We start from the raw sequence: 15,147 nt of genomic DNA, 5'->3' as shown, positions 1-15,147 counted from the left end.
TCTGAGCTAAGGAGTGGGTCATGCAAGAAATCCTTACCATGTTTTGAGGACAAGGACCTATGTTCCAGAGTATCATGCTGGCAGAAAGGAATCGCAGCCAGCTGACAGGTGCAGGCGGCCCGACCTCAGGGAGCAGTGTCAGAGGCTTTAGGGGAAACGCTGCCCCGAGGCTCCCCTGCATGCGGGGACTAGGGGGGTGCCTGACAGCCTCCAGAGCGAACCACTTTAGCCTCGGGCCAGGAACAGCTGCAACTTTTAAACCCTGAGGCCATACGGCTCCTTGCGGGCCCTCTCAGACGCCCGGGGTAGACCTGAGAGCAGCTATTCTTCCTTCCGTCAGCATCACCAGAAGGGCTTGCTAAAAGATTGCCAGCCCCGCCCCCTGGGTTTCTGATTTAGTGGATCTGGGGCAGAGGCCTAGAATTTACTGTTCTAACAAGTTCCCAGCTGCTACTGTTGCTGGTTTAGGGGCCACACTTTGAGAACCACTGACTCAGGGCAAGGGGTGTCAGGGAAAGGTTCGGAAAAAACCCACAAAATCAAAAAACACCACCCAGGGTGAGGACAGGGAGGAAGTCCAGAGGGAAAGGGCCCTCCACGTAGACAGCGAGTGGCTGGACAGGAAAAGCAAAGACTCTTTTTTTGCACTGGCGCGTGGTCTCGATGTCTTTGCGTGTTTTAGTGACCCATGGGTGGTAATTTTCTTTCTCTAATCCCTCTACAGGTATGGGTATGGCTAAGGGATAAGGTAAATACATGCTGAAAAGATGGGAGCCATGCAGAAAAAAGGCAGAAACAGAGATTCAACCCTCCTGGTAGAGAATGGGGGTTAACTCTGGTTTCTCTCCATGCTACTTCTCAGACACTTGTCAAAAACAGTGAGAGGTGTGCTGAGCTGACTGTCGTCCCTGGAAGAAGATCAATTATATTTCTGAACCCGGGGGGAAGGCTCCTGTCAGAGCAGCAGCGCACTGGCAGGTGTGGAGCGATGAACCACTTACGAGCAACCGGCCCTTCAGGAAGGTTCCGTCCTGGCCCTTTAAGCCCATGCCCATCAGAAGGAAGGAACCGCGCTTTACATTCACGCGGGGGTGAGGCAGTTACATCGTGTTTCACCGTCTTACCGCTGGGAAGGGGAGAAACCCGAAAGAGGAGGCAGCGCAGAGGTTTAACGGGTTCTGAGTCTAGGAACATAAGCCTCATTGAACACCTAGCTCCTCTCCGCGGGAACATGGGGACTTGCCAGAGGAATTCACCTCGGAATGAACAGGGAGCTGTAACTTAATTCTGGGAAATTAAGAACGAGGGAAAGAGGAAGGAGTGAAACCCACGCTGGGCTCTGTTGGAAGGACCACCGGTGGATGCTTGTTCGCTCCCGGGATCCAGAGCTGCTGCAGGAACGCGTTCGACCTCCCCGCCCTTTTCCTGGGAGGACCTTCGGGAACGTGAAGGCGGCCCTGTACTCCCAGAGCCTGGGCCGCATTTTGAAAAAGTCAAGATGCTTGCGGCCGAAGAGACGGTGAACACCACGAAATGGGGATCTGGATTTGTGCCAGGAATCGTGTAAAGGACCGTCGTCTACAAGCGCCAGAGAATGCTTATGCAAGAGCCAAAAAACGCTTCTTGTGTTAATTTCAACGGATTGCCACCAAAATGAAAACACAACATTTAAAACGGCCTCATCAAACGTTGGGACCTTTGGATGGGGATGGCAGCCCGCACTTCGGGAAAACATAATTTCCCGTATCATCCCTGAATGAACGGGGCCACTCAAAGCTTACGATAGTTTCCAGTGCAACCATCCACTCACTCCACTGCATAAGCCACTTCAAGGGAGATCAAAGCCACGGGGCATAAGGCATGCCATCATTTTACACACAAATAGGAAGGAACATGTTCACTAGAAACCTGATTTTAGAGATGTTCAAATGTGAAAAACAAAAGAGCAAGACCCCGTGTCTTGGCATGGATAGGGACTCCACGGCACGGGCGCTGACTGAGAACTTGGGGCGCTGAGTAGGGGCGCTCCGATGTCCAGCCCCGGGCGGGATGGTAGCCCTGCTCCTTCGCAGCCGTGGGACACGGGCAAACGCTTCACCTCGGTGAGCCACAATCTGCATCTAACATTAACGTTGCCTGCTTCTCACTACATTTGCTGGGAGAATTAAACACGATTCTGTTACTACCATGTGCCCAACACGTATTAGATGTCTTATTCCTGCTGTTACTAAGAATCTGGCAAGAGCAAGATCCTGAGTTTAACAAATATTAGATGGCTTCGTGAATGTGAATGAGTTCCCCTCGTCTCAGTTGCTAAATCTTGAGACACTGATTGAAATAAAGGCCTAATGACTTGGCCGCCTCAGTGCCGTGGCTCTAGCAACAAAATGAAATTATTGTGTAAAATGGAGTCAAAACATCTTCTTAAAGGGAAGAATCACTGGAGCCCCAAGAGGGGATGACTGGAACACAATGGGTGATCGTTTGCATACTGCTTTGCATGACATTTGCATGCCACCAGTTCCTTTGTGCTGCAAGTGGAAATCCGCCCACCATCTGGTTCTTTCCTGGGCCCCTAGGGTCCCCGAGGTGCAGAGTTGGCGGCCTCTGCCTGGGCAAAATGAAGCAATTGGTGTGCACTAAGTAGTTAGGACTTGTGCCTCCGGGGCTGGTTATCTCAGCGGAGGGGAGAAGGGCAAGTCCGTCCCAGGCTGTGGACCAGTCCCCGGGCACCGCTGTGGACCATCCTACCCCGAGGGTGGTCGCTGACGGAACACCAGTAACCCACGAACATCGCCAGGCTTCACCTGAACACAACCCCCAGCACGAATGCACCTGCTGGTTCAGCAGATGAGCCACAGCAAGTGGCTTAGAAAACAGTTCCTGACCGCCGGTAGCTTCCGTATCAAACCGGCGCGCAGCTCTTTTCCTGAGTGCGCATCACGGGGTGGCGGACCTACCACAAAGGTTTGCTTTCCCTCTCAAAGCCGTCAGGATTTACAGCAAACATGCAGCAGCCAGCATCCGGCAACAAAGAACAAAAACCAGCGCTTCGTTCATGAGAACCCTGTTGCAGAATCCTCTGTCAGCTCTACTCATTTGTTTGCATGGAGCCCTCAATTCAGGGCAACCTGTCCATTAGTGATAATGGACCTACGTTTACACAGGCCCAGTCAAAGTTACAAAACTGCTGTTTCTTGGGATTAACGGAATCTCTTTGTAAACTCAAATACCTATAATGTAGTACTGGTATGTAAACTGGACAATGATTCCATATGAGAGGATATGAAATATCTATTGTCCATACAAGAGCTGAAAATAGCACCCTAATGAGTAAGTGTCCTCTGAGTTACCCTTTGGGTGGCGCATACAAAGGCCAGCTCACAGTTCTCCGAGGCTCCCACAGGACACGTGACCCGCAAGTGAACAGCAAACCCAACCAACCAGCCATAAAACCCCAAATTCATATCCGGATACTGGGGCCAGGAGACGATAAATATAATTAAGCTTATTAGGTTTTAGAGATGCTATATTGCCATAGGGTAATTTTTTTCTTTGGGTGCTTTACAGCTTTAATAAGGATAAAGTTACTGGAAATAACATGTAAAAGAGAATGCTTTTGCAGACGCTTAGAAACATGGGAGCCTCATTTACACTAACATTTCAAAGTGACTCTAAGAAAGTTAAAACAACCAAAAGAGCCACCTTGAGAGACCACTTTACTGTCCAAAAGTGTCACTTCTCATAGGATGATCATGAGAATGCCAGAAATTTTAGAGACTTAGTACAATGCCTACCACATTTTTTATAGATGAGGAAGTCAAGATCTGATTTAGAAATTGGCGCTTGTTTAAAAAAAGGCAAGAGTCCAGAAGATGAACACTCGGGACTGGCAGGTGTTGGACCGGGGACGAGGATCAGAGGCCTGGCTGGCGGGGGCGCAGTTACAGAGCTTGGAGCTTTGAAGAAAACCACGTTCCAAAAGGAGAAAAAGGTGTTAAGGAGAAGCGGCGTCTCTAAAAAGAATAACCAAACGTAAGGATATTCTGGGGCAGAGGTGAGTGACCTCTGGGCCTGGGGTCACCTGGGATGAGGGGTGGGCCTGTCCCCAGGAAGCAGGGCCCTGCACCACCTCAGTCCCTGAAAGGGCTGGGAAAGCAAACTCATTTCAAAGGACACGGAACCAGACATATGACAGAAGGTGCATATGAATCACCGATCAGTGCTACTCAGAACAGGAGGGCATCACCTCTTTACCTGCTCATCTGTCTCCCCAAAAGCTCAAGATCCGGACAGAACAAGGGGCCCAGAAGCTGGATCCTCGGTGTGTCTTACAGGCCCCTGAAGACGGAGAGTTCCTGTCTTGAAGGGAAAAGGAGCGGTGGACGTGCTGGTTATCCTCCGCCGCCCCCACCCCGGGGATGCAGTCTTGGCCTGTGCCTGTGCCTGTGCCCTGGCTCACTGGCCTCTATGACCTGCATTCCCTGGGCTCCTTGTCACCTGTGCTCATCCAATGGGAAGCCTGGCAAGGAATGGGGGATGGGAAGAGAGATGGCAGAGTATTCCTTCCCATTCTCTCCTACAGCCCCTGCCCAGGGCCCTCCCCTGTGGCCCCAGCCCCCTGGCTCTGCGGTAGCGGTAGCGTTTGTTCCCTGGTCCCTGCAGGCCTGGCGGGAGGGGGGTGGGAGGGGGCAGGAGAGAGAAACGCCTTCTTTGGCCTCCCCACTCCTGGCCGGCTCCCTCTCATTTCCTCATTCCATGGACCCCGACTCTAAATTGGAGTCTCTCTTTTGCCAGGACCCTGAAGCGACACCAGGGAATGGAGACCACGGGATAAACATGGCAGCGTGTACAACATATTATGTTGAAACTGAGATACCTTACAGAGTAGAATGGAAATCCACATACACTTTAAACATAAACAGACCTTCAAAAACATTCGCTTCCAACCCCAAATACTGCTGCCCTGGCAGTTCACTCTCCTTTGGCCTCCAAGATCTTTAGCAGCAAAACTGGGAATGGATGCTCCACCAGGGGGAATGGAGCCTCCCTCAGACTCCACCTGCACTGTAAGTGGAAGTACAATCAGGGGTCACACAACGGCATTTCATTTCGGTCAACGACCGAACACAGATGTGAGGTGGTCTATACGCTCATACTGGACAGCCTTCTGTGCAGTAGGCTATACCATCCAGGTGTGTGCTGGTACACTCTGAGATGTTCACACAACACGAAGTCACCCAACAACACATTTCTCAGAATGCCTTCCTGTTGTGAAGCAACGCATGACTGTAAAGTTAAGGAGAATTCCCTGGTTGCCTGAGGGAGCCGGTCTTCTAGGCCACAGAGCAGCAGCCACAACCTGATGGAGACAGGGGAGGGGTGGAGGAGGGAGAGGAGGAAAATGCCTCAAGCAGGGCCAGAGCACACAGGTAGGAGAGGGAGGGACACGAATGGGAGCATCCTAAGATCTTGGCCTGTGTAGGAAGTCGCTCCTCTGAGGACAATGTGGTTAGAGTCCAGCACTTTGATTCCTTTCAGAATAAAGAGTCAGTCCTTAGTAAAAGTCCTGCTATAAGGCCAACATCCTTTGTTACTAAATGGGCAGAGAATTATGCAATAAATATTAGAACACTTTTCACAGTCTATAATTTAAAAATTCCCCACACCTAAAGTGTAGACACATCGGTTATCTATATATATAAAAGCCTAAATGACCAGTCAACTATTCGACTGTTCAGCCGGTAGCTATGACGCGCACTGACCCCCAGGGGGCAGATGCTCCGATGGGTAGGTTAGCTTGCTGCTGGGGTCGGGCTGATCGGGACTGGGCGAGATGGGCTGGACATACCCTGGAGCCCTCCTGCGGTCCCTCCCTGGCCCCAATTGTGCACCGGTGGGGTCCCTCGGCCTGGCCTGTGCCCTCTCGCAATCTGAGACCCCTCTGGGGATGTCTGCAGGCCAAGCCGAGGGACCCCCACCGGTGCACGAATCCGTGCACCAGGCCTCTAGTTTAAAATAAAAGTGAAACACAAGTTGATCTTACTCCTCATAATGCTGGATAGATAATCGTTAACCATAACCCCTGGACTTTCAGTAGAACCTGGAAGAGAGGAGAAGGCAGCCGCTAAGGGCATGTGCATAAAAGGAAAAACTGCTGGGCTTCTGGGAGGGGACAGTCACTGAGCAGAAGTGGAACCAGCTGGGGAGTCCTCCTGTGTCCCCTCCAAAACACCCACTTCATTCAATTCCTTTCCTCCCTCCTCGTCACTCTCATAGATGATGCCTCTGCTAAGCTTTTATTAAAAACCAGGTTCTGAAGTCAAAATCCGCGTGGATACTACCGGTTTGTGTTAAGGTATATACGCGAACTGCTACTAGGGACAAGATGCCTTGACCTTTCAGTACCAGCCTGACGATTCTTCTTACATGCATTTGTATTCAGATGGAGAAGACTGCTCTTTATCAATACCTAATGCCAAGTGGAATTACCTCTTTTCTCATCATTTCTTTTTCAAAGATAAAAATTACCAAAAGGCAACAGACACCAGTAAGAACCAGGCGGTTAGTTGGCTTACCTGCTGTCCCCAGCATTGGCCACATACAGCTTCCCGAGGAGGCAAATGACAATGAGGGCTGTGCAGCCACCAGATATGTTATATGAACTCCGCTCTCGTTCTATCTGCAGATCCTGGGGAAGAAAACGGAGTTAGTGTTGGATTGCACAGGAACGCGTATCAAAGGCTTTCCTAGCATCGCTCCCTAAGGGTCTGAATGTGCTTCAAAGAGACAAGAGAATCCCCGGCACTTGCTTTTCGGTCCCCTAACGAGCATTTCTGGAGAGGACAGCGGCATGAGACTGTGGCCTGCCAGACCATCTGCGGACCAGAGGCAGGAAGCAGGGGGTGGCAAACAGACACAACCAGGCAAAAATGAGAAGAACAAAACCAACTGCAGTAAATAAATAACATAGCGTACGGAAAATGTGGGCTTTGTGTGGGCTGTCTGAGCTGCCATGTGGAAAAGACGATAGAAAGGCTGACGAGGCCATGTACTTGGTCCTGGTCAATGATTTTAACCCCAAAGTCTCCAATCAATAGTTTCTTTCACAGCTAGGAGAGAGAGGTGACGTGAAGGACAGTGTCCTCTGTTCCCTGCAGACAGGAGCCAACCTCCTGTCTTACTGATCAGAGATATAAAAGCTCCTGTCCTCGGGTCTGACGTCCTCTTCCCACTGATTCACAACAGTGACGCACGCGCACAGTAACGGCCAACGTTCATCCTCAAGGTCAGCTAGTGCGCGAAGCACTTTACATATAGTCTCATCTCGGCCTCACGACCAGAGTAGTAACCTCACTGTCCAGATGCAGAGAAATGGGGTAACCTGCCCCTATTTACCTGGCTGGAGTCTGGATTCCAATTCAATTCTCTTCCTCCAATGCCTCTGTTATTACTTGCCACCTAAGGAGGCGTCCCCAAGAAAATTAAAAATAGACCAACACTTCTACTGACAGATGTGCATCATCCTCAAGACAGAGCTTTGTGAAATTCTATTGACAGAAGTAAGGGTTCTGTTACTTCAGAAAATGGGAGTTTAGTTAGGAAAAGAAACTGAATGCTAGCTAAAATAGCCCGGTAGCAATCTGCTAGTGGGGCAGAGGGAGGGAGAATGCGGTTGGATGATAAATCGAGAAGTGGAAGAAATGGTGTCCGGGCTGACTGTGAGGGTGCCACTGGCAGACCGAGGGCCAGGGCACTTTAGTGATTCTTGGTGGCTCAGTGGCTTTGGCCAGCTCCTCGTGCAAAGGGAGAGAGAGTTCAGTACCCCAGCATTTATCAGCCATGGCTTTACTCCAGGGGCCAGACGTGGGGATACAAAGCTAGATAAACACCAATGGGAAACTGGAGACAAAAAAGAGCCTGAGTTGAGGCTACAGAATAGGAACAGGGTTTTGGTCAAAAAAGCAAGGAGAGAAAAAAAGTACAAAGACAGGAGCTGGGAGAAACCAACATATTGGGAATGAAGTGGGAAAGGCAGTGGGAGGGCTGGGGAGTATGGGGGTTGGGGAGTGGGCGGGGAAAGAGTGTGTGTTTTTGTTTTTTTGTTGTTTTTTTTTGGGGGGGGGGGGCGCATATGGCAGTTCAGAAGCAGGTGAAGGAAAATTCCAGCAAGGGAGTAAGCGAACAACGGCATCAAAGCTGCGCAAGGCTCCGCCATTGGGGCACGTGTGGCGGACTCTTCCGCTTGTCTTCTCACAAGACTTCCAGGAGCAAGAGGTTCCTGGCCAAGAAAACAAGGCAGAACCAGCCCATTCTGCATTGGATTTGGACGGAAACCAGTAATACAATCAGGCACAACTCCAAGAGGAGACACTGGAGAGGAACCAGGCTGGGTCTGTAAGGAGTCGCCCGGGAGAGGCGCTCACACCCAGCTGCACCCAGGATGCCCGCGGCTCACCACGTCCCTGAAAAGCTAGATCACTACAGTCGGGCAACTGGGTGTTTTTATTAGGAAATTATCGAAAGAATTTTTCTCTCTGTTGACATTTTTCTGCACTAATAGGCTGGGTCAGTAATAAACATGTGAGACCTTTAAAAAAAAAAAGCTACATAAGGGTCAAAGCATGAGGACTACCTTCCAAGACTTTACTTAAACTGTATAAATCAGCTTTCTTAAAGGCCTGTTGTGAGGATTAAATTAGATGGTGTGTGTGAGGGGCGTAGCAGGCCATCTAGAGCCTTCCCACAGCCTGGAGCTCCGTGACTGAGAGCACTGCTACACCCTCAACACCTACACTGGGCCGGGGTAAAGGCAGCTGAAGGAATGTCTAGTAAGTGGGCAAACAGAGTCATACAACTAAAAATGCCTGGGTTTCAAAAGGCTCTCCCACCATCTTTTCTCTGCTATAACATGAGAAGTGTGTTCACGATTCACAAATGAAAAGCGTACAATGCAAATAACTGCTCACTCAGGTACGTAAGTAGGAACCCACACTTCAGTTAGTGAAGTCCCGTGACCAGAACGACTGAATGTTCTGGGAACCTCACAGGGATGGCTGGAGGGAGAAGGGAAGGAGGGGCCTGGATGGCCACCAGGAAGGGTTGTCAAACAGAAGTGAGAGAGAAGAGAAAGCAAGCATCCAGCTGGCAGAAATTCTGTCTGTTTAACCTCCCAACTATGCATAAACAGAACCAAAATCCTGCCCACAAAGGCGTTTGTGGGTGGATTTATTCATTTTTCACATTTAAATAAATAATATCAAGTTGATATTATGATAGATATTTCATCAAATTATCATATAAATTGGTATGTGAAGTCCACATCCAATTATTACTACTTTTTATATATTGGAAGGAACTGCTCTAGCTCAGAAACCATCCTTTCACATCCAGAATCAATATTTGTGTAAATACTTCAAGTCTGGATGAAAGGCAATTTTTATGAAAACCCCCCTGGCCACACCCCTGCTTGCATGCTGTACATGGACTGGGGTATGAACGGTTCTTGACAGACTTACATCAGGGGAGTGATCCTGGAGACGGGGTTGGGGGGATAGAGGGTGGGAGGGAGGGGGGCGGGGTGGAGGGGGGGATGCTCTGGTACACAGAGGCCACGGCAGAGTCCTCTGGGGCTCAGACAGGCAAGTTTATTCTGCATCGTACGTGCAGTATTGTGGTTTACATCACAAGAAAATCTGATTATAAAATTATGTAATCCTTTTTAAAAACCCGAGGCAGAGTGTGCAACCCTAAGACTTTCTGCTATGGCAGAGTTCATATTTGCCTTTAATTTTGGGGAAACACTCCTGTTAGCTTGCCCAGTTATCCCATGCTATTACATTAATAGTGATTCAATGGTTTTTTTTCCTAATTTAAATCATTTCTTTCATCTTTTCCTGTGTTTCAACTATTTTCCCTCTTTAGCTCCCCCAGCATAAGGAATGCTAAATTTGGCAGCACTTTCACATAAATAGTGGACTAAAGTCTAGTTACATTTTATCCAAGACACTTCGCTGATATATTCATGCTTTCCACCCAAACCCCTATTTGTGTGGTAAAATATATGTATGCAAGCACACACACACACACACACACACACGCACATACGCTCTAACTACAAGTCTGCTCTTTGGAATCACAGTGACAAGGATTTGAAGGCTGTGTTTCCATAGACTTCGTCACCCTGAAGGATTCACTGACATTAAAATACACTCTTCTATTTCTCCTAAAGCTGGGTGTAACTGGAACATATTCTAAAAATAACTGCTTCCCTCTCCCCTCCCTAGAAGCTAAAATAGCACATTAATTTTCTTCCTACACCACCTACTCCTCTTTAGAAGATGTTTCACAAAATCTTGGTATTGAAAGGAACATCAAAGGAACATCTGGATGATTCTTTTACTACCAGATCTAACCTGATAAATGAAGTCAACAAAGATATATTTACCATTAAATCAACTACCTATTTTCTTCAAACTCTCAACTTTACCAATTTGCTTTAAATTTCTCACACTCTAGGTAAAACATACAAAAATATGCATAACTATTATTCTTTATTAAAAACCCTCAGGTTTGGGGTTGTTTTTACATTAATGCAATCATGGGGAAAATTGCTTCATGCTAAACAAGGACCGATTTTAATACTTCCCCATTTTAGCCAAAACTATTTGGCTAAACTATTTTAGCTAAAATGAGGAAATCAGCAAACCTCAAGACATAAGTCTAGAAAAAACTAGTAAAAAAGATGCACATATCATCATTCCTTTTCAAGTACGGTCTAAAAGGATAAACTTAAATGACTCACGAGATTCAATCAACGAGGTGATTGACTTATCTGCTCAACAAGAGCCCTGTAGACCCCTCAAGGCTCCTTTCTACTGAGCAGGACTGATTTAGCCTGCGTCATGTCTGCATAAATATTACAGTTAACCGAGGTTTATCTCTAGATCAAAAGAATGAATCCCGTTTTTAAGACTCGGGGTTTGGTTTTGCTTCTTTTTATTGCAAGACAGTGGGAACAATGAGGGGGAAAAAGAGATGTGTGCCGCATGAGACCAATTCGGCAGGAAAGGGCTGCAAGACAGAAAATACATTGCTGGGGATGGTTGTAATTTGGTTTGAAAGTCCCAGAGATGATGCAACCCCGGATCGTCCTTTGTTTCCTACCAATTTCAGGTTGTGAAAGGAAAGCATCAGACAGCACAAGGCAGCGAGGGTTGGGTAGTTTCAATAGGACTTGGCAGCTCCCCCTAGCTCGGTTAAAACATAGCTCTGAACACATTGCTAACAGTGTCCGTCACAAATAATAAGATTCTGCATGGTTTTAGTATTTGAGTCTGATTTTGGTTTATTCTGGGAACAAGCCAATCTGTCAGCCAGGCAAAGGGGAAGGGAAAAAAACAGTACTACTGCCTAATACTGCCACCTGCTGGCTCTTGCTGGAATCACATGCCCATTCCTTCTTGGAGGAACTTGCTGATCTACCAGAAACAAAGACAAAACAAAACTCTAGCTTAAATACTGGCAGACATGCAAGTCCACAGCTTAACCATGAATATGCTAATTTTTAAAACACAAGAATTTCTAAACTATAAAGCTTTGCATTCATCCTCCTTTGTCACCATTGTGTTACCATATGGTTTTTTTACCAACAAAGCCGAGCTGAGTGGTATTTCCATTCCTTTACTCACTAATAGATAGCTTTACAAGTTAAAATACTTCCATTTTTCTCCTTCATAACAACCATATTCTAGAACATTCTTCACTGTGGTGAGGAATCTATACCTGTCCTGAAAAGGAAATAAGACAGGTTTTTAAAGATTCTCCTGCCTAGGGGCCAATTAGGAAAATATACGGGGGGACATAAAATGAGGACGGGTCCAATTAGAAAGTAGCATGTATAAACAAAGAAGCTGCCAGCATTTATAAACCCTTAGACAAAGACACTTCACTGGTTCCCCTTTGGGGGCCTCCTCCCCACGTGGGCGTCTGTATACACTTGCAATAAATTTCCACGCTTTTGCATAAAATCTTTTAGTCCACGCGTTTTTATTCTTCAAACTTTGTAGGCCAAGAACTCGGAAACCTCAGCTTGCCATTTGGGGTGTCGCAATTATACCAACAACGAAAGCGACTTCCTTCGAGAATCTGAAATGCTGGCTATTCACCCCTGTCTTTGTAGGTGGGGAAGTAGGGAGGCTACTATAGTCATTTGTTTTATTCACATCTATCATCTTGGGCCAAATAACAACCTATACACAATCGGTGACAAAACTTAGCTGCTAACGTTGGCACTGTTCCAGAGCATTGCTGGGAAGCAGGACTGACGTAAGCCAAAAAGTTCTGAAATCCCGGTCCTTTAGGAAGCCATGGTGGTCACAGGAAGGACTGGCTATGAATCCTTCTCCCTAGGAAGGGAGACCCAAGGTGAGACACAATAAGGGGCCCCAGCCCCACCTGCCTCTGCCAGCCCGCACGGTAAGCAGTAGAGGCCGGTGGTCAGTCACCTTCGCCCCAAGCCACGCAGGGCGCCAGGCAACCTGGGGACAGAGGAGGAAAGCAGTGGCCTCAAAGAAGCCTCCGATATTTGATGAAACTGTTCAAAGAATTTCCCCCCTCGTCTGTTAGTCTCTATTTTCGACGAATACCTACTTTTTTGTAGAAATAAGTACTATTTATGTTGGCTTGATGTTTCTGAATCTTTTTAACCGATTGTCCCTCTCAGACAGATAGTAACATGCACCACCCTCCATAAGGTTACTTAGAACATCAAAATAAGTGAGATATTGTATATTTATATCTATATTCCTATAATGTGCGACCACAAATGCCCCTAAATATAAAATCTATTCTTTTACTTATAGACCCTCATGGTGTCTAGAAGAATGAGGTTATAAAATATTAGCTCAATCTATACTAGTGACTGAGAAAGGTATGTGTGTGTGTGTGTGTGTGTGTGTGTGTGAGAGAGAGAGAGAGAGAGAGAGAGAGAGGGGGAGAGAGAGAGAGAGAGAGAGAGTGTGTGAGAGAAAGAGAGAGAGAGAGAGAGAGAGAGAGAGGCTACAGAAATGTCATCAGTGAGGCAAATTTGAGGCTTTAGGCGCTGAGCTTGGGAAAGTTTTAGTTATTAAAAGTAAGAGAGAAAGCTGAAATGACTGGATCTTATTTAATACTGAGATTTCCTGCAAGACCTAAAGAACACCCAGAAAGAGGAAAGCTAGAGAGCGGCTGGCTATTGTGAGGAAAGAAGGTAGGAGCGGCTGGGAAATTACAAACCTGCCCTCCTCCCAAAGGCCTTGAAAGGCCTTGAAAGGCCTGCAGAGGAACGTCCAAGATCAGGCCAAGGCGATAACATTTCTAAAGACCAAAGTTTACCTTGAAACAATGACTCTCAAAGACCCAGTACTGAGAGGGACAGGAAAGAGTTGGCGATGGCCTTCCAGGCCATTAAACCGAGAATACACTGCGTAATTTCCCAAGCAATGTAATGGCCAAGTCATATACTGTTTCTATAACAATGGAGGCATTTTTTCTGAAGTCCCTGACGAAGCAAAGGAAAAATAAGAACATGTCTCTTTAATTAGTACAAACATAAGCATCATCCAGACAGGAACACTGAGAGTAAAAGGGGACAGTATGAAGGATGACTGAGGGCCGGAAGCTGGGCCACCCCACCAAGCACCATGAAACCAAAGAATAATGAGCATCTCCCTTGATAAGGCCATACAGGCTGCACAGTCCGGGGGGGGGGGGGGGGGGGTCTCTGGCAGTTGGGGGCCAAAAAGAACAAACTGGGAAAAATTCAAGTGTGAAGAGGAAGCCGAGGGGTGGGATGGATTGGAGAATAAGGGAGAGTTTTAAAGCCGAAAATTCATAACATGGCACACCAGGTCCTCCGTAGGTGGGTTCTAGACTGCCTCTCCGGTTCACTTTATATCATTCCCACCTTTGAAATCTACCTTCTAACCATGGTGGACGTCGGCTTGTTGCCTGCGGCTCGTCTGGGTCCTCTCTCTGATGTTCTTCACGCAAACGGTTTCCTCTGCCCAGAACACCCTCAGCCTCCCCGGTTTTGTCTGCTTCACTCCTCCCTGCCCCCACATCCCACCCCCTACCCCTCACTTCTCCAGAAAACCCCGAGCTTGCTTCTTTATCAGACTCCTACGTCACCAACACTTCTCCTCTCAAGGTCCTTCCCAATTACATCTTACTTGTTTAATACCCGGCTTTGCCTGATTCAATGCTCTTCTCTCAATTAGGCCTGGCATACAGTCAGTTCTGAACAAATACAGGGGTGGGCAAAAGTAGGTTTACAGCTGTTCATGTGGAAAATAATGCAATAATTCATAACAATACAAGAATAAATTCTGTTTTGCATATTCACAACTGTCAACCTACATTTGCCCACCCCTGAATTTATTGGATTGATTGAATTCCACAGGAAAATGTAACAATTAAGTTTCCAAGAAAAATGTCAGGTCATGAACTGGCTAGTTAAAAGCGGGGGGAAAAATAAAAATAAATGACAAGAACGAGGCTCCTTACTAAGTATTTTTCCGAATGGGACTTTCATTTCAAGTAGAGCTGCTGCTAGTAACCCGGAGCCATCAATGGCCAGAAGAGGCCCGAGACCCTGTGGAGATCTGGCTCCAGGTGACACTGGCCTCTGGTGGATAAAACTGAGACTACAGCAGTTCCCAGTAACAGGAAAAGCTGTCACGGCACTAGCAATGACTGAAAAACCCAAAGTTTCTTTTGTTTTTCACTTTTCTCCCATGAGGGCTATAAGCCCACTGTCAATTCCTACCTCAATTACATATTAGCATTCAGGACCCTGGGTCTAGAACCCTCCTTCACATCCGAGTTCCATGACAGCCAGAGAGTGAGCTGATATGATACCCAGCCCCACTAGGAGTTGATTTTACTCCCATGATTCCTTTCCCCCTAAGGAATCTTTTCCAGCCTCCCAGTATTTTTCTTGGAAATGAAGACCACCAGACACTCCGGAGACGGAGGTGCACTTTAAACCACCAGCTCCTCGAAGGGTAAGTACTATCTGTGACAGGAGAGAGACGCTGGGACCAAAGGAGGGATGAGTTAGAGTGAGGAAAGGGTGTAAGGCTGAGGTGCAAATATATGAACTATTTT

The 15,147-nt window shown here is 47.4% G+C and overlaps 1 protein-coding gene across 1 annotated transcript in view; it reads right to left on the bottom strand.

Moving 5' to 3' along the window:
• Nucleotides 1-15,147, bottom strand: part of PPM1H (protein phosphatase, Mg2+/Mn2+ dependent 1H) — a 240,002-nt gene that overhangs the window by 107,937 nt on the left and 116,918 nt on the right. Inside the window, exon 4 of the mRNA XM_054718908.1 lies at nucleotides 6,579-6,691. Within this exon, the coding sequence (XP_054574883.1) occupies nucleotides 6,579-6,691 (113 nt within the window). The remainder of the gene's footprint in view (nucleotides 1-6,578; nucleotides 6,692-15,147) is intronic.

The sequence above is a fragment of the Eptesicus fuscus genome, chromosome 7 (assembly GCF_027574615.1).
Source record: "Eptesicus fuscus isolate TK198812 chromosome 7, DD_ASM_mEF_20220401, whole genome shotgun sequence".
NCBI lineage: Eukaryota > Metazoa > Chordata > Mammalia > Chiroptera > Vespertilionidae > Eptesicus > Eptesicus fuscus.
Note: the sequence above shows the minus strand (reverse complement) of the source record. Positions and strands in the feature narration are given on the sequence as shown.